Source organism: Solanum dulcamara, chromosome 10 (genome assembly GCF_947179165.1).
Source record: "Solanum dulcamara chromosome 10, daSolDulc1.2, whole genome shotgun sequence".
Classification (NCBI taxonomy): Eukaryota; Viridiplantae; Streptophyta; class Magnoliopsida; order Solanales; family Solanaceae; genus Solanum; species Solanum dulcamara.
Genome location: NC_077246.1, coordinates 70,906,531 through 70,926,979, shown reverse-complemented (window position 1 = coordinate 70,926,979; position 20,449 = coordinate 70,906,531). Strand labels below are relative to the sequence as shown.

Sequence of the window (20,449 nt, the reverse complement as noted above, 5' to 3'; positions counted from 1 at the left end):
TGAGACAGAGTTTTAATAAGTCGTGATTGATTTCAAAAATATATTTTTTTGAAAGAACTTGATGATTTGACCATGAGCTGAACCCAAGTTGAATTGAAGGAATTTTTAAGATTATAATTGTTTTGTTCTTAATTTCACTATGCATTATTTTTAGTCGAGATTGCATGTTTTAAAAAGACTTAGAAGAATTGAGTACTTAGTCTCAATGAGTTGATGAGTTGATTTGAAAGAATCTAATGATTTGAGATGAGATTGAATTTTGAAAAGAGTCCAATGAGACTAATCGAAAGTTTTGATTGAATTGATTGGCTTAAGTTGCATGAGCATATTGAGTTTTGAGAACAATATCGAGCACCGAATTGAGTGAGAGTAAAACTCAATAACTACGTAGCCAACGTAGGAGAGGATTGAACCGTTAAAGTCAGAAGTTTCTCTTTTTATTGTCCTGACAAGATAAGACTTGATTGATTGTGCATCCAAGATTGGTGGATTTGTCTTTTACCTTGGCGAGTATTGGACGGACGTGGAAACAATGTTGTTTCGTTGTATATCACCTACTTATAGGTGGTGGGATTGTTGTCGGTTAAGAGAGACTCCCAGATTGTGCATGAAAGTAAAGGACATGTTTTGAACAAGTTGCATATTATTGAGTCCTTCTTAAAGTATTGTTATATTTTATACTTGCATATCATATTGAGTTGGGTGAGTTTCATTCTATCTTGAGTACCTTTGATGTATTGTTATTTCATTCTGCTGTATTATATACTTGTACATTCCACATACTGATGTCCTTTTGGGCCTGCATCATAAAATGATGCAAGGACAGGTATTAGAGATCATCAACAGGTGCTTCGTTGCAGATCTATTTCTTTTCTGATAGTGGTGAGACCTCTTTTCTTTCGAAGTGATCATATTCATTTTTTTTCATTGCTTATGAGTAGTTCTTTTGAGGTAGCGATGAACCTATTATTGGCATCATCTAGCTAGATAGTAGAGAAGTGTGTAGTCAACATGTGCCAAGTAAAATAAAATGGAGGAAATACTAAAAGAAAATTTCACTTTACTTGTTCAATTTAAAAAAATAAAGAGAGAATTTTTTTCTTAATTTCTAATTTACCTTTATTATTAATTATAATTATTTTTTAAAACACTAAATTTATTATATTTAAAAATTAATATAGTAAAATTGTTACTTATTTTATTTACCCTTTCTTAAAATATGTGTAAGTTATAAAATTGGATAAAAAAAAAACTAGACCCTCCTAAATAAAAACGTAAACGAAAATTACTACGGATAATTCTATGCGAACGGAGAATAAATAGTGTAAAGAAAATAAATTAGATCTGCCCAATGTTTGACCGGACAATAATACCCTTTTAACAGGACGGTTCGGTTTTCTTTGTTCATCACACCATAAACCATATATATAGCCGTAAAAACTACCTTACATCATTTTTGTGGGGTTTTAGCACTGTTGGTTTCGTTTTTTTTTTAATTTTCAAACCCAGAGGTTTTTCATATTTATCCCCAAAAAAATTCCATTGAAAAAAAAACTGAATCAAATTCAACATAAAATTAATTAATTTCTGCAATTTTTCGTTGCCTGATTTCGAAATTCTCGAACAATCTGTACAGAATTACATCCAGATCTCTCTCATCAGGTAATTTGAACTTCGTTTTGTTTGGTTGGTTGGTTGATTTTTGTGATGTGTATTATTATTCTGCATTTGTTTGATTTGATATTTTTTTTTCATTTGATTGCTGGTAATATGGTGGATTATTGAATTTTGGTTATTTTATGATGTATTTAATTTTAGTCTGTTTGATTGATTTTTTCTTGTTGGAATTCAGTTTGATATTTACGGAGATCTGATCGGATTTTCTGAATTTTGTTTTTTGATATATTCGATTGCGTGAATTTCAAGGATTCTAGAGAGGTTTTTGCTTATACCTTGAAAAAGAATTAGAATTAGACTTGAATTTGGTGCTTTTTTTTTGTTTGTTTAAACGGTTTGGAATTGTGACTTCAGAAAAGTGATCTGGTGTAACTGATTGGTAATTGGCGAGAAGTATTTTATTTCTCGGATATTTTGAGAATTGGTGGAGTTTTTTGGGTTCGATCCATGTAGTTAACTTGAAATTGCAAAATTTGATGCATCAAATTGTGAAAATGGAAAATGATTTAGGTATGTTCTTTTCTGTATTAATGCTGATTGGAAGTTGGAGTTGTAGGGACGGATCTGCTTTGTGGAATGAAAGTTTTTTGTTGAAGGTATGTTGCTCGGAGTCTCCGAAAAGTGAAATCAGTGTGTATCAGATCTTCTAAAAGTAGTAAGTATTTTTTTGGAGGATCTGACACCAGTGTGACAGTTATTTTGGAGAGTCCGCGCAACGTACTCACTATTATTGTTTTTTTCTTGTTTGCTGCAACTATCATTTAGACATATGCAGTGTGATATTACACATGTTACATGATGTTCATCTAGACATATAGTTTTTGTGTATTTGACTATCTACCGAGGTGTTTACTTCTTCTACCCGGTGAATACTATTCAATCCAAGATATTTGAAACCGTACTCGTTTTGCAACAACTTTAACACTGATCACCACCATTTATAGGATGATCATTTAGCATTTATGATCTCAGCGTTCCACATTGTCACTCTAAATGTTTTTAGGGGCTTAAAGTACAATGATAAAATGCCTTTTGCTTTATGCTATATGGTATGATTTATAACCCACTTTCTTTACTTGTCTAGATTGAAGTGATATTGGTGTCACTGGCTCATTGTACATGATCATCCATTTTGGCATTCTATCTGAGATATGTCGTCGAAGAAGAGAGTAAGACATGGTTTCAGTGGCTATCAATTTCCTGTCATACCAAAAGCTCCTAGATCAGTTCGAGTAAGTACGCTGAAATTGTGAATGTTATCCATTTTGTTACAAGTTTTCTTTCTCTTTTTTTTTGTTTATGTTTTTCTAAATATATCTGCAATTCCAATTTCTTTCAGAGGAGACACTCGCACAAAAATATAGAGAATGACCAAATATGTGCATTTGAATTACTTGCGGCTGTTGCTGGCGAACTTTTACAGGAAAGCGAAAGCTCTGCTTGTAGTAATGCAGCGGTAGGAAAAGATGAATTTAAATGTGAACAACTCAAAGAAGATAAAGCTGTGAAATCGCAGTGCTTTGACCAGGGGAGTTGTGTAGAAAGTGCTTATATAGCGGAACCTGCAGTGCAAGAGCAGAATCTCAAGTATAGTTTGGATAAACCTAATGATATAGAAAATAACATTTTCCACACTGAAGTAGAAGGCGGATCCTCTAATCTCAAGGATGTCTGTGATAAGAGAACAGAGACAAGTACTCTAAAACAGTTAAATGATGACAGCAAGGGGACTGAAGACTTAACTGTGGCTAACTCTTGCAGTGTGAAAGGTCCGATTGAGAAACATGTGAATAACAATTCCGCAATTAACTCAGACAGTAGTGTACAGTTGCCCTGGTACAGGGCGGTTCCTAGGCCTTCTTTTGGAAAGCAACGAAACAATGTTAAGTTAGGTATTAGAGATGATGGCGAAAATTCTTTTGGGTCTTATCGACACAACACAAACATAAGAGCCTTCAGGCAAACATCACGTATTGGATACAGAAGAATGAGAAAGATGTTGACTTCTAGACGCTGGAAAGTAGCTCCTCAGTTGAAGGACTGGGAACGGTCATGCTCTCGTAAGTGAATCTATACCTCTTAGAATTTTGTTTCTTACTTTTTGTTAGCTTGTTATCGGTCATCTTCTAACGGCATGTTTTTGGTGTTTTAGAATATGGAATGAAGTCTTTTCACAGAAACAGGAAAAGAGTATGTGCACTGGAAAGATGCCGACCTGAAATTCCGTCAAAGAGAAGGAAATTGTGTCACTATAGCTCTGTTGTTGCTTATGACCAACAGGCTAATAGTAAAAGCATTTCAAACTCACCTGAAAAGGGAATCAAGAGAGAGGTTATCTCACCTAGAGGTCAATAATGCACTACCCTCCTTGTCTTGAGAGTTTTTCGTGGTTATGAAGTCCTACTGAGTAATATTTTATCTTTCTTTACAGGAACGGGGGCTTCAGCTTCAGCCAGAAATCATCAAAAGAAGGATCCTAATGGTAAGAACATCGAAACTTTTTTTATTTGTGGATTTGACACATTGTTTGATGTATTTAACATGGGTTTTAATTTATTTTCTCAGTAAAATTTAGCATCAAGTCATTCAAGGTGCCAGAGCTTTTCATCGAGGTCCCTGAAAATGAAACTGTTGGTTCTTTGAAGGTATGCATCTTAGTTAGGTCCATGATGAAGATTACTTAATCTTTTGTATCTAAGGAATTTGACCAATATATCAAGGGATTTGACTCGGATTTTCTTATATGTTCACGAGGATCTCCTAATTTCCTAGCCCATGGGCGGAAAGTGAAATTATCGATTATGCATTATGAGAATGTCAATGAATTTATCTTTGAGAATATCAATTAGTCTTTCTCTGCTTACTGCATTTGTCACTAAATACAGTAATCATTACATTTTAATATTTATAGTATGCTCCCTTTGATGATGCAGAGGACGATAATGGAGGCTGTAAAAACTATTCTGGGAAGTGGATTGCGTGTCGGTATGGTTGTCCAGGGGAAGAAGGTCAGAGATGACAATAAAACTCTACAGCAGGCTGGTATCTCTCAGAATGGCAACCTTGATAGTTTGGGTTTTACGTTGGAGCCAAGTTCTTACTCAGCTTCTCCATCGTTGCATTCTAAAGATTTTCCTGCATTGTCACCATATGTTACTGATCATGAATTAACTCGGTATAGTAGAGGACTTGTACATTTTGTGCTTTTGACTGCTATTCAATTAGACAGTTATCAAAGTTGAAAAAAAAAACATAGTTTCAATAGATTATAGCTATCATACTACAGTTTATTGTGCTTGGACTAATGTAGCATCTTTGTATTCAGGCGGCCAACTAGTCCTATCATGGAATTAGAACTTCCAAGTTCTTCATCGGCTCCTTCAGAGACTAGGTTAGGAGCGCATGATGAAGATTACCATGAGTTGACGCTATCACCTTCAAATCCTATTGATCCACCAAGTGATGTAGCTATTCCTGATTCTAGAGCCTTGGTCATTGTTTCTCCTCGGAATACTGAGGCACATCCGGTGGTCCCCATGAACCCAAAAAATAGATGTTCTGAACTTTCACAACGTAGAACAAGGAGACCATTCTCAGTCTCAGAGGTAGAAGCGCTAGTTGAAGCTGTGGAGCAGCTTGGAACTGGAAGGTATCTAAACTATATAATATCCTGTTGTGTAATAGTGCTACCCCCTTACCTCACAATCCGGAGAAACTATCAGAAGTTTGTAATCCTCCAAGGATCTGCATTCTTATTAATCTCTGAATACATGCAGATGGCGTGACGTCAAAATTCGTGCTTTTGAGTATGCTGACCATCGAACTTATGTTGATGTGAAGGTTAGACATCTAATTAGTGTGTTTTATCTTTTTCGTATTGACGAAGAAAGGATATCATTTTATTTCACGCGGAAAATCCTCTCTACCTCCGAGGTAGGGGTAAGGTCTGCGAACACTACTCCTAAATCTTACTAAATCTGTATTAGCAAAGATAATGACTGTTTCTCATCATCTAAATCTTACTAAATCTGTATTAGCAAAGATAATGACTGCTTCTCACCATCTCGTGTGACGTGGGATTCTTGGTTTACATCAGGATAAATGGAAGACATTAGTCCATACAGCAAGCATTGCTCCACAACAAAGAAGGGGCGAGCCGGTGCCACAGGAGCTTCTGGACAGGGTCTTAATTGCCCATGGCTATTGGTCTAACCAACATGGGAAGCATCATGCTGAACCTCCAAAAATGGCCGAGGCTCAGATGCAGAACGTTGGCGCCTTAGAGAACAACAACAACAACAATTCCGCCTCAATGCCAAGCAAGAGGGGGTTGGCTATATGAATCCCTCATTGTTAAAAGTACTACTATAGGAAACACAACGATGAATTGTAAAGAAAATCTCTTTCCGATGACTAGTTAACTCTGGCGCGCACACTGTTTTTCCTGTGACTGGAAAGACAGGCAAGTAGTTGTAAATGATTCATTGAATAAAGCAGTCTAACAAACAGGCATTAGGGATCTCTTTGTTTATGTTGTTTCTATTCTTTCATGTAATTGTTAGCACGGGATTAAGGATATACAACAATTCAAATGTATTATGTACATTAGGTTGCTTACTGGTATAATTTCAATGTACTTTCTCTACCAATACTATTGGTTCATTTACATTTTGTAAGTTTTATATGATATACTCAGTCGCTGAGCTGAGTGTCTATTTGAAACAACATTTATACCTTCTAAGATCAGAAGTTGGCACACACATTATCATTTTCATACTCCACTTGTGAAATTATCCTGGTATATTATTATTTAAATTTTAAGTATGCACATCTAGACATATCAATTCGTCTCTTCTGTGTCAGTTGAACACTCTAACTTACAAAATGATCATCTAGACACCTCCAATATTTATGTATCACGCCAGCGTCGAGTGTTCACAAGACACAATGGAGACAAGTTGAAGTATTTAATTGTGAGTTGAAATCAAGTTGAACTATCTGGATCTGCGCCTAGAAAAAAATTGAACTAGAACAAAATGAAAAATGAATAATAATATGAATAAAAAATTAAAAAAATACAACAACAATAAATAAATAAACATTGACAGTGAAGTAATCCCTTCCTTTAAGCTACACGTTACTTGTGGCATGAGATATAAAGACCAACTTTAGGTTGCTTCAAAAGATGGGCAATAAATCATGTATTTATTGAGTTAATATTTTAAAAAAAATTCATATTCGATATTTATATCAAATAAATGAATACAAAACCCATCTCCTTTTTAACTTGTTAGCACATTAGACTATAGTTAGGTTGATATATGTTTTTATTTTAATTCGTTACTCTTCTAGTTAGACATTTTTGTTTGATGCAACCGTATAAACATCGAATATGAATAAAAGGTGTTAAATTAAAGTTGTGATCAAACAAGTACAAATAAATACATAGACAAATAGGTTGTTATAACTGACTTCTTTTTAGGTTTAAATTAAGTAAAGTAACATAAAATAATTACAAACAAATACCCTTTTGTTTTAGGGATTGTTTGGTTGCTGATTAAAGTTACGTAAGTATCAGTAATGTAAAATTTAGTTATTCAAAATGTATTAGTTATGTGAGATTATAGACTGATCACCAAACACTAAATTTAATGTGTTGAAATATATACATTGCAACTACAATTTTACCAAACAAGCTATTAGTTATGTTGATGTTAAATGAACCAATAAATATATGACCCTATAAAGTTTATGCATTTGATTAATTTGAATTTGTGTTTGAATGTGTCATTTTGCAAGAGAGAATGGCCTAGAAAGTCAGTCCCCTAACAGTTTTATAGGCCCTTTTAAGAGGCAACAAGTTTCGTTTGAAAATCAACGTGGGCTATAGTGTAGTGATGAGACTATTTCATCTTTAATTAGATAGATGTCTTGGGTATAAAAACAATTCTGATGGAAGCGTCATCTCCGAATGGGCCGCACAGTGTGCGATTCAAATTTAGTAGGCTTCAATGTGAATCCCAAACACCAAAGGAAAAAAAACAAAAAAAATCTAATTTAAAAAGATTCATATACTAAACAATGCAAAATAACATTGCGAGCGAGAGATTTATTTAATTAAAATTCAGAAGGTGAAATTTCACCTCCATTAATAACAATCTTTTTTATTGTATCAAAACCAATATCTTAATCGTTTATTTGATATATAAATATATGTATATATAAAACCTATTCTCTTCATTTCATTTTATGTGATACCATTTGATTTAACACGATATTTAAATTTTAAAAAAAAAACTTTTAAAACTTGTATTCTAAATAATCCTTCAAATATTTGTGTGGCAGGAAGTCAATTCATTAAAGGGTCTAAGATGAATTATAAAGTTAAATTATTTTTAATTATAGTAAAATGATATTTTTTTCTAAGATGGACAAAAAAATGAAAAGATGACACATAAAATGAGACAGAAAAAGTATTAAAATTTCAACAGGTATTAAATCTAAATTCATAATTTTAATACAAAAATAGACCTTTTAAATTTAATCTCTAAATTCTTCACTATAAACCACAACTTTTAGGTTATAGTAGATAATCTCTTTATTCTTAATCAAAGATTTTAGATTTGACCCATAAATAACAACCATTTTTAATGTGGAACATTATATTCGTTCAAAATAAAAAAAAATCAACATAAATTTAAATTGATCAATACCAAAATAAATATAAAATCACAACTTTTGGTGGTGACAAGTAAACCTTATACAATACATCATGAGACCACTGACATAACTTCATCTAACTTTCAAAAGATTGCTCTAAGATTAAATTTAAAGCAAACCAGTGATGCAACCAGCCTGGCATATTTCTTTATTAATAATATAAATAAATATCTTATCCATTCACTTTTTAATCAAAATATCAGATCTGAGACTTTTGTCTTGTTACTGTGGAGTAAATAATATTCTTTTTATTTATTATGTAATTAATTAATATTCTTTCTGTCAATATAAATCTGAGATATTCATAATGAACCAATAGAATCTTTTCTGACTTTCTGTTATTATTTTTCTATTATTTTCGATACTTTGATTACTCTACTTTATTTATGTTGTTTTCATTATTTGTGTTACTGATTATTTGTTTTTCCATATCACTTTGAATTTTTTAGCTTTATCTGACCTCCTTTTTATGCTTTTTTTTTGAGCCGGAGGTCTTTCGGAAACAATCGTTCTACCTTGGTAGGAGTAAGATCTGCGTAAACTTAACCCTCCTCAAACTCCACATTATGGGATCTCACTGGATTGTTGTTGTTGTAACCAATAGAATCTTTTGATTCTTTCTGTCACAAAATAATGAGTATATAGTCTTACAGTTTTCACTCTTCGTCATTTAAATTTGCTAAACGTGAACACTATTAAATATTTTAATAGATTCTATCGATTAGATCTAAAATCCGTAAAGAATATAGAATTACTGAAAAATAAAAATAAAAATAATTTTTTTTATTAAATACTAAAAGATTACAACAAAAAAAGATCTACTGTGATAGTGAAATATTTGTCATCATTATTAACCTTATCTTAAACTCTATTTGTCCTGAATTCTACAAATTATATAACAATAATGATTCAATGTAATGTCACAAGTCTAAGGAGAATAGCAAATATAAATATTTTATCCCTTAAGATAAAAGTGATGTTATTGATAAACTCTCAACTCAGCTAAATACATTATAAAGAAATTTGAACAAAGAAACAATGAGAATGAAGAAACCAATAAAAAATGTTAAAGAAAGCATAATAACACGTATTTAAAATGGAATAGTTACTATTACAAAATAATATGATAATCTAAGTGCTAGAAACAATAAATAGTACTACGATGGAATAACAAGAAACTCTCGGATTAATACTACAACTAGAAGTATGAAAGACTAAGCTAGACAATTCTCAACTACCTAACTCTCTATCCTAATTCGTATACTCCATAAACTTATATCTAAGATCATGTCCTCGGTAAATTAGAGTTTCCTCATGTCCTGTCCAATCACTCCTCCTATTACCTCTCTAGTCTGCCTTTGCCTTTTGTGTAACTATTCATAGTCAACCTCTCACACATCTACATTGATGCATTCTATATCTCCTTTTCACATTTCTGAACCATTTAAATTTCGCGTTTTTCACATTTTTTACTCCATCGAAGTCACTCTTACATTATCCCGAATCTTCTCATTTTAATTTTATCTCTTCTAGTGTGTCCATACATCCACCCTCATTATCCTCATTTCTGCAACTTTCAATTTTTAAATATAAAAGTCAACACTCTGCTAATAGAGATCCTACAAATTATAAAACCAAAAATCCATTTACTTCCTCTTTCCTCTAGTTGTTTTTCATTCGTGAAAGAGTTCTCGCCATTATTTAAGTTATAATTCTCAATTATATATTAGTCAAAGTAAAAAATAAATTATAGTCATCAATTTATTACACCGTAAAAAAAAGGACTTAACAATACTGAATTATATCAAATTAATTTGATATACTAAGAGTAAAGTATTTTTAAGAATTGAAAACTAAGATTAACGAATAGAATATATTAAAATAATATCATATCGTATCATGAACACCTCTAATCAAGCTTGGTATGATAATTTAAAAAATAAAATAGGAACTTGCTATAACCAGAAAAAATTCATGGATGATGTACACATCCTTACAGTATAAATATATAAATTCGTTTCATTGTTATGTATAATATCCCTTGTTATTGTTTTTAGAGGCAAAGTTAAGAATTTTGAATTTTGTATTTTTTTTTTAAATTATTAAGTTTTAAATTATGTATTTATATATATTTAATAAATTTTTAAATTTTAAATTAAAATAATTAAATTTTATTGAATCCGTAACCGATAATCTACTTCGACACCATATTATTTTGTGGCTATGAGCCTATGATTAGACGTCTATAACGTACAAGCTTTTCAGCGTAGACAACCTCGAACTTTAGGTGTCGATAGTGGCCCATATGTATTGGGCCCAAAGGTGATATGGACCATATACTTCTCATTAAGGTGTTAATATTAGCCCATAAAATCTTAATCCGCTCGATCTATATTTGAACGGGTTAATAATTCACCTATTTTATTATGTGTAATTAACATAAATTTTATAGTATTGAAAATTAATTATATTATTTTTTTACTTTTTTTTTAAATTACAAAAAATATATTAAAATATATGAATTTCGAATACATCATTGGACTTTCAGATACATCAGCAGATATCCGTATACATATGAGAGAAATGTATCCGAGAGGAAAGAAATATATCAGCGAGAGGAGGGATGTATTCGAGAAAGGGATATGGATGTATTAGCGAGAGAAGAGTGATGTATTCGAGAGAAAATTTTTAATTTTTTTTAAATGATAGAGAATTTTAGAGACTAGATGTTTATATAAGTAATTTTTCCTTTATTATTAGATTCATTATAACTCAGTTCAATCCATTTTAAATGTTAATTGATATGCAGTCTAACTTGATCTATGAGAAGTTTTGTGTAAATATTGCTAATAAATATTTAGAGCCCGTTTGAATTAGCTTATAAGTTGTTTATAATTTGTTTTGAGCTTTTTTAAGTGTTTGACTAACCAATTTAAAGTCATTTTGTGCTTAAAATAAGTCTAAAAAATAATTGAATATGTTTGGTTTAGCTCATCTAAAACAACTTATAAGCTGAAAATAGTTTATAAGGTGCTTAAAATAAGTTAATCCAAGCCATTTCATGAATAAAATGTGACCAATTAACCAACAACGGACACTTATTTATGTGATATGTTTTTTTGTAAGCATAATATAAGGATAAAAGTTTTATTAGGTACTCCAACCACTCATAAGAAAACAAATTTTAAATTTAAACTTACTAAGAATTGAACGGATTAAGTTATGATCCGAATTTTATCTCAAATCAACTCAAGCCGTTTTAACCCAAATAACATTTAAATTGATTAATAATTAATTTATTTATTAACATAATTTATTTTAATATTTTTAAGTTTAATATAACTCGCTTATTTGACACTCGTACTTTTCACTGTCAATGCCTATGAAGTGGTAGCATGCCTAGATGGACTCATGTGAACAAAGTTCCTTTCATATATCAGAAAGTCGATTTGGAGCTATTGGGCCTTGACAAGTACAAACCATCATCAATTTGTCTTTTTTCTTGTGTACTTTTCTAGGTAAAATTTTATCTTGAATTGGTTAGTTCTTGGATGAATATTTAGTCATCGTGCGGTTGGCCACTAATTTTTCGAAGTTTTGATGAAATTTTTAAAAATATTATTTTATATTTATAAGTTTTAAAAATTATTAAAAATATTTATAAGTTTGTGTTATTATTTTATAATGAAAATATTTCGTTAAAAAAAGATCTTATAACATAATTAATAACAATCAACAACAGCAAAATAATAAAATGGGCAAGAGTAATACATTAATCGAATTAAAAATAAATTATTCTTTTTTTTCAATTTAATTACTGATACTATTATTTTTCGGGTGAGATAATAACAAACTATTCTTTTATAAAATCTTCCACATTGTACAGACAATCTCTTCTCGACAAGCTTTTATTTCTAAATAAGATGACCGAGAAGACAAAATAATTGAGTAAGTTGGTAGATAAATATCTAGTTAGAATTAATAAATGATGGGTGTTTTTATAAAATATAAAAGTTTGGGTAATTTTTAAATTCTTAAAACTTTCCAGAACTTGGGAACTTGAGATTTTTGCCAAATATATTTACCGAGTAATGATAAATTATATGGACAAATATTGCTCCCAATTTTTTTTAAAGTTTTTCCCAAAAACTATTTGGGGCCAAATGCTTATTAGTTTTATTAACAATCTTCATTTTGCTCTTATTTGTGTTGTTACTCTTCTTATTTCTGTACTTCCCTTTTTTAAGGTGTTTTGAATTACTTTATTCAAAGCGAATATTTATCAGAAATAATTTTTCTGTAAGATATTTCTATCTCTACTAGTTAAGAATAAAGACTACATATATGTTATCTTTCTCAAACTTCACTTATAAAATTACGCTGAATATATTGTTAATGTTGTGACCATAGTAAAAGAAAAAACACACCACTAGAAATCCGCTAAATTTAAATGGTCTTTTGCCGGAAAATTATTTTTCTATCGTAATTCCGATGACTTTTTCGACGGCATTCGTTTGTTTTTAACATATAATATCTATATTAGCGGTTTTAGTTATTTTAACCTATGTTTTATGAATTTCTAAACCCTCATTAAATAATAGTATATTATATGGGAAAAAAATTAATCAAACAATATATCAAAATTCTAAGTTACACGATTATTTATCTCAAGTGCAGTATGTATGCGAGTGGTATGAGATTTTGAGTTTGAGCTATATTAAATACATAGTTATTTTTATTAGAGAGTGTTTAAACTTTCAATGTGGGACATTTTTATGAGAATTCAAATTTAATAAGTCCTTAATAACGAATATCATTAAACATCAAATAATAATAAAAAAAAAATACCAGACAATGATGGATGTAATTTCATGACAAAGTGGACATTATTTATATATATTTAAATTGCTTACAACATTATGTAAGATATGATTAACTTACTATCATATAATTATACGAATAATTATTGAAGTACTTTTTGTGTTAATTGATTAAAAAACAACAACTTATTTTAGCTTTAGTGTAGGGGTCATACATAATGGACCACAATTTTAGAAAATTCACAATTTTGTGCAACGACGGTTGGATAAGACATCAAAACTTCACTATCTTTTATCGAATTTTGTGTTAATATTTTTGGATTTTGTTTAAAGAGAATGGCAGTACTTTGTTATAATTATTAAACAAAATATGAACTACATGAAATTATTCCTCCCGTGACCAGAGTATAGAGATCTCGAATTTAAATTTTGAGTATAAAAAATTATTGATAGAAAGTGGTTTTTTTTTAATGGAATCCTACGCGGCATAAATTTAATTATAATTAGATTTTAATATAAATATTGGACATCGAGTGAATAAATCAAAACAAAAAGGAAAATAAAATATGTATTGGAAATAGGAACCACATATTAATTAATAAATAAACTATGATAAAACGATAAGTTTAGGTGTAAAAGACTTGTATTATACTACACTTTAGTGCTAATTTGGTTGGTTAGCATGGGGAATTAATTATAATAGAAAATTTATTATTATTGTCTAGTACATTGTTTGGTTACTAATATCTTTTTGTCTGTTTAAATAAATAACATTTGTGTGAGTTATGCGATAATTTATTCAATATCTTATGTCAAATATAATGATAAATAACAATCCACGTATTAGCTATACAATTTAATTAAACATCAATTATAAGAAATAATTATGTACTACTAACTCCTACATATAATGACGGAGCTATCATTGTTCAGAAAGTGTCAATTATATATGTTGGAATTCCATAGTTTTCTTTTCTTTCTTTTTTTAGTTTTTACTTTTTTATGTTTTGATTTTTTTTTAGTAAATGTTTTCGCTCCGCAATTATCTTTACTCATCTATGTATTATATTAGGCATCATTTAGTTTGTAAACATGTTATTTGAACAAGGTTCTAACATCATCTAAAATGTGTCTGGAAAAAAAAACCAATACAAACGAAGCATGCTATAAAGTAAATCAATCCCTTAGACTGTTACAAAATAAATTTTAATGATTATCTCACCGTCTTCAAATTAATGAGACACTAAAATTTGACGTGTGCTAAATTTTGAGTGAATAAAAATGAGAATATAATTATATATTTTTAGTAATGTAGGTATTAAAACAATCACCTCTGGGAGGAAATCTGCTCTACAGATTATGAGATCATAAAGGAATAACAAGGTACTAGAAGCTTGTAATTGCAAAAAAAAAAAAAGAAGTAAAATATAAAAAGAAATTTTCAGAATACCTATTCTGTCTCATTTTAATTGAGGTTGCCAATTTCAACTCTCTTTTTTTTCCCGATCTTATGTAATAATTATACTAAAGTTTTGATTAAATTTAAAATTGCGTCAAATATTAAGTCCTACATTGAATAAGGAAAGGGGGAGAGGAGAAGGTAAAACGTTCTATAATAAAGTCGATGGGAATTAGGCTTTTCAGCATCTGCTATTCCCATATAATGAAGCATATTAATTAAATTAATATATTAATCCTTGTTTTACCAATTAAAAAAAAAAAGTCGATGGGAACACACAAGTATAATTTTGAGCCAAAATTCATTATACTCTGCACATGTTTATTTCAATTTTCAAACAAAAAGATACCACCTGATTTTGTGGGATTCAAATATTCCCACTATATAAAAGTGTAAACTAACACAACTTTTATTTGTATAGGATTTAATTACGTGTTTTTACTTTAGTTTTCGAAATAATCTTTCGTATTATATTTATTTTGTTAAACATATGATTTAACGTATTTAAATATATGTATCTCGAATACATGCGAATGATGTTTAGACTAACGTTGTTATATGTAGTAGAGTGCTGATCAGTAAGGAACTTTCATGTTCAGAAGATGCATGTTGCGGAGATGAGGATGCTAAGATAGATGTATGGACACACTACGAGTGATAAGATTAGGAATGAGGTTATTCGGGAGAAGGTGAGAGTGACATCTATGGCTGACAAGATGAGAAAAACGAGACTGAGATGATTTAGGCATGTGTAGAGGAGGGGTGTCGACGTCCCAATTAGGAGGTGTGAGCGGTTGGATTTGGAGGTTATGTGGAAGGGTAGGGATAGATCGAAAAAGTACTGGAGAGGTGTGATTAGACAAGATATGTTGCTACTCCATATTACCGAAGACATGACCTTAGATAAAAATGAGTGGAGGTCGCGGATTAGGGTAGAAGGCTAGTAGGGATAGAATGGTTCGTGTGTCGATTTAGGGCGATCGTAGGTCTAGGCATGCTTTTATATGCCTTTGATTATCACATTACTTTGCTATCGTATTGTTCTTATCTTGTAAAATTTTCATCGCTTTTCATTTATTTTTTTGCCATTATGCTACTATATATATTGTTTTTTCTCTCTTACTTGGGACTGTGACTTTTAAACTGAGGGTCTTTCAAAAACAGTCTTTCTATCTCCATAAGATAGTAATAAAGTTTGCACACACTCGAGCCTACTTGTGAGATTTCTATATTATTTTGAATCTATTTTTTTCTTCTAATGATAATATCTGCGTAGGCCTCTCGCGCGGGAGCCCACGGCAACCCCCCTTTCAGATTTTGTGACTTAAACGGCTGAGATCTTCTCTCTCAAATCTTTTTCTGTTTATACCTATTTAAATATCAGTCTAAAGCCAGTGGCACAAACTTTTTCCTGCACCGCCGCTCTGATTATCTCCTTTTTTTTATCCATCTGGGATTTCTCAGAATCACAGGTAATTCTCCTTTTCTTCATCATTTTATACAGTATGATAATTAATATAATTATCTATAAACACACACACTGTATCAAGATTTAGCTTAATTTATCCTTAATTATATGCTTAATATTTGTAAATCTTGATTTTTAGCACTGTTTATGAGAATAAGAATACACCCTTTTAAGAGAAACAGATACTGATTGCATTATTTCTGTTTTTTCTCAGGAATTTGTGATAAAGATTTCATTTTTATGCTAAAACTCAACTACCCATTTTGAGTAATAATGTATTTTTTGTGTTAAAACAAAAGGGTGTGCCACTGGGAGTATTTCGTCCTAATGTGCTGTTTTGAGAAATCTTTTTGTTTTTGGGTGCCACTTCTATAATTAGTAAAATTTTTGTGTTGTTGATGTGTTTTGGGGATTTGGGTTGTTGTTTTCTTGCAGAATAAATGGTCATGGATAGTAGAAATTATAAGGGGTTATATGATGCAACATCTGCAATTCAATTAAAGGAAGAGGATGATGATAAGCCGTTTTTTCAAGATCTGAATCTGATGAATAATCTTAGAGTTAGTGATGCTTTAGTTGAACGAAATCCGAAACCCTATGATTTAGTTCCATCAGCTATTGATAACTCTCATGAGGATTATGATTTTAGTGATGTAGTGCTTAAGTACATAAGTCAAATGCTTATGGAAGAGAATATTGAAGAGAAGGCATGTATGTTTCAAGAATCTGCAGCTCTTCAAGCTGCTGAAAGATCGTTTTACGAAGTTATTGGAGAGAAGTACCCTCCGTCCCCTATTCTCGATTTAGGTCAGGATGGACGTTGTGGTGTGGACTCTAGTAGTAATTATTATTATAGTTGTGGAGGTGAGATTACCGATGGGTTACTATGCCCAAATTGGAATCCTGATCCTGGTGATACTGACTCTTCGCATACTCAACAATTTGCAGTTGATTCTGCAACTTCTCAGTCATCGCACAGTTCACCAAGTAGCTCCGGAACTGTCACTGATGCACATGTGGATTCACCTGTGAGTTCAATTCAGATTCCGGACATATTTAGTGATAGTGAGTCAATCATGCAGTTTAAGAAAGGCGTTGAGGAAGCAAGTAAGTTCCTTCCTACAGGCAATAGTTTGCTCCTTGATGTAAGGTATAATGTAGTGGTGAAGGAGGATAATGAAAACGGAAAAGATGCAGTGGAGAAGGTGGAGAATCGTTGGAAACAGAATTCTCCAGATGGGTCGAGAAGGAAGAAAAACATTCATCATGATGTCGATGTTATGGAAGAGAGAAGTAACAAGCAATCTGCAGTTTTCTCTGAATCAACTGTTCGATCAGATTTGTTTGATAAAGTGTTGCTATGCAGTGGAGGGAAAAATGAATCTGCTCTTCGTGAGTCCTGGCAGACTGTATCAAGTAAAAATGCTCCAGAGAACGTCCTTCCAAAGGGATCTAATGGTAAGAAGCCCCGCGGAAAGAAACAGGGGGGTAAAAGAGACGCAGTAGACTTAAGAACCCTCTTGACACTGTGTGCACAAGCTGTTGCTGCAGATGATCGAAGGACAGCAAATGAGTTTCTGAAGCAGATTAGGCAGAATTCTTCTTCGAGGGGGGATGGGATGCAGAGGCTGGCCCATTATTTTGCCAATGGTCTTGAGGCACGGATGGCTGGTTCTGGTACTCAGATTTATACCGATCTTATTTCTATGCCTACATCCGCAGCTGATGTCTTGAAAGCTTACCAGCTATTTCTTGCTGCCTGCCCATTTAGAAAGCTCTCTAACTTCTTCTCAAATAAGACAATTATGAATTTAGCTGAAACGGCATCAACAGTACATATTATAGATTTTGGTATCATGTACGGCTTCCAGTGGCCTTGCTTCATACAACGTCTCTCTTGTAGACAGGGCGGACCTCCCAAGCTCCGTATAACTGGGATAGACTTTCCGAATCCTGGTTTCCGACCAGCAGAGAGGATTGAGGAAACGGGGAGGAGGTTAGCTGATTATGCTGAGAGTTTCAATGTTCCATTTGAGTTCATAGCTATAGCACAAAAGTGGGAGACAATTAAAGTGGAGGACCTTAAGATCCAGAAGGATGAGGTTCTTGCAGTAAACTGCATGTATCGGTTCAGGAATCTACTTGATGAGACAGTGGTGGTAAATAGTCCACGAGATATTGTATTGAATCTCATCCGAAAGATAAATCCTGATGTTTACATACAGGGGATTGTAAATGGTGCTTATAATGCTCCCTTCTTTATCACACGATTCCGGGAGGCACTTTTTCATTACTCATCATTGTTTGATATGCTTGAAGCTAATATTCCCCGTGAAATTCCTGAGAGATTGCTGGTTGAAAAGTTAATAATTGGCCGGGAGGCAATGAATGTTGTAGCGTGTGAAGCTGCTGAGAGGATTGAGAGACCAGAAACGTATAAACAATGGCAGGTCAGAAATATAAGGGCTGGTTTTAGGCAGCTTCCTTTGAACGAGGAGATCTTGAGGATAGCAAAAGATCGCGTAAAGGCATACCACCACAAGGATTTCGTGATAGATGTAGACGGTCATTGGCTACTGCAGGGATGGAAAGGTCGTATCATGTTTGCAGCTTCAACCTGGAAGGCAGCTTTTTGAATCTCTTCTCATCACTCGTGAAGGAGCAAGTTCATCCGCAAGGCTTGGCCTCTGCCCCTCAACAGTTAACTGGTCTATGGTGCTGGCCCTTCTGAAGGACAAAGGTATTGTTTTAATGTTTAGCAACTTTGGTTTTCAATAGAATATGACTATTTTCTTGTTTCTGCAGACAAATCTTGCACCTTTGCATGGATTTGATTTTAGGGTAAATGTTAAAAAATGAATATTTTCTTGTTCTGCAGACAAATTTTGCAACTTTGCATGGACTTGATTGTAGCGTAAATGTAATTGGTACAACGCAAAGGTTATTTCGTGGCTATTTGCCTCTTGCACGAGGCTAAGCTGGAGCAGAACTTGGAGTTTGCTGCCTTACCTTCTCCATTGCAATAACTTGTGGTGTTCGTTGTCAATGTAGCTGTTTACTGATAAGATAGCCCGATAACAAAACCTTTCCCCTGAACTTAATTTTTCCAGGACATGTGAAACAGTGAGCCGATAGGGTGATTAAATTGATCGTAGCTCATGAAAGGCCTACTTGTTCATTTGTATTTACATCTGTGATTGACTATGCCTAAAGTTGTAGGAGTTAAAATGATCACTGAAGAATTTCCATTGGTATCACTACTAATATAGCCTGTGTGTCAAATGCTTATATGGTGCAATTTCACATCCAGTGTTATCAAAGGTGTGCTCTTAAGCCTTTGAAGTCGGGTGCAAAACATGTTGAGGGCTTACCCTTTCTTAGCAGGCGTTTCTGTGCCGTTATTAAGTCTAGAGGCAACTAAACCACTGATATTTCATTTTATTGTGATTTCTTTTCAATTTCTTTGTCTGTATGTTTGTAATTCGTGCTTATAATTGTTAGTCTTGGATGACATATACTTATCTGCATTGTTTCTCCACTTGCACCGTTCTTCATGAAAGCTCAAACGCTTTATTTGTGCTTTGTGCTTAAAGCGCTAGCAAATCTTATGGTTTTTCTTTTTGTGGTTTTCACCTTTGATTACAGTTGTACATCTACTTTCTAGAAGTATGATTTGAATCAACTTCATACTTAATAGTATTTGGAATTGATGTTGAGTTTGTCAACTCTATGATTAGTTTATTATTCCTTGGAGAAAATGCACTTTGCTTATATCTCTTTGTTAGTTGACTTGTGTATAAAGATTCTCTTATTAAAATCATGCCTTTAATGAGCTTGTTCACCAAGTTTATTAATCTACTATTGTTGTTAAGTCATTGCAACTTTTCTATACAAACGAGAGCGATTCTAAGGTTTTAATATTTTAATTTATATTCAACGATAGTGATGAAAGAGGTGTCTTGGTACAACGGTAAGAGTTCGATTTCCACGACCATCGGCATTTTGGTCTAGTTCGTAGGAGTGTAACTTGTGATGTGTAAATTAGGTGCATGACATAAGTTTAAATCCTATTGTAAACAAATACCTGACGTTTAAGTGGAGAAGGGTGGAAGGGCAGATTCATTATCCATTGAGTTCCAAACCTGCCTTAGTTGCCCTTAAGAATTTCTCAATTAAAAAAAAAAGGTTGACTATCGTGTTACTCGTAGATCATTGTTTTAGGTCGTGAAAACAACCTTGTAGAAATACTGGGTAAACTATGTATAATAGATTCACTGTGGTCGGGTTCTTCCTTGACCTCACATG

The 20,449-nt window shown here is 32.3% G+C and overlaps 2 protein-coding genes across 2 annotated transcripts; both read left to right on the top strand.

Moving 5' to 3' along the window:
* The first annotated feature begins 1,474 nt into the window (after positions 1-1,474).
* LOC129870863 (telomere repeat-binding protein 3-like) lies at positions 1,475-6,313 on the top strand. The gene is made up of 10 exons (XM_055945738.1): positions 1,475-1,662; positions 2,762-2,909; positions 3,017-3,737; positions 3,830-4,024; positions 4,109-4,159; positions 4,243-4,322; positions 4,611-4,852; positions 5,003-5,326; positions 5,454-5,517; positions 5,774-6,313. Exons 2-10 carry the CDS (start codon positions 2,829-2,831, stop codon positions 6,017-6,019), a joined length of 2,004 nt encoding a protein of 667 aa, XP_055801713.1. The 5' UTR covers positions 1,475-1,662; positions 2,762-2,828; the 3' UTR covers positions 6,020-6,313.
* A 9,742-nt stretch (positions 6,314-16,055) lies between these two features.
* LOC129870635 (scarecrow-like protein 14) lies at positions 16,056-19,401 on the top strand. Its single transcript, XM_055945462.1, has 3 exons — positions 16,056-16,148; positions 16,580-18,884; positions 19,023-19,401. The coding sequence occupies exon 2, from the start codon at positions 16,585-16,587 to the stop codon at positions 18,778-18,780; it is 2,196 nt and encodes a 731-aa protein (XP_055801437.1). The 5' UTR covers positions 16,056-16,148; positions 16,580-16,584; the 3' UTR covers positions 18,781-18,884; positions 19,023-19,401.
* Positions 19,402-20,449: the final 1,048 nt, after the last annotated feature.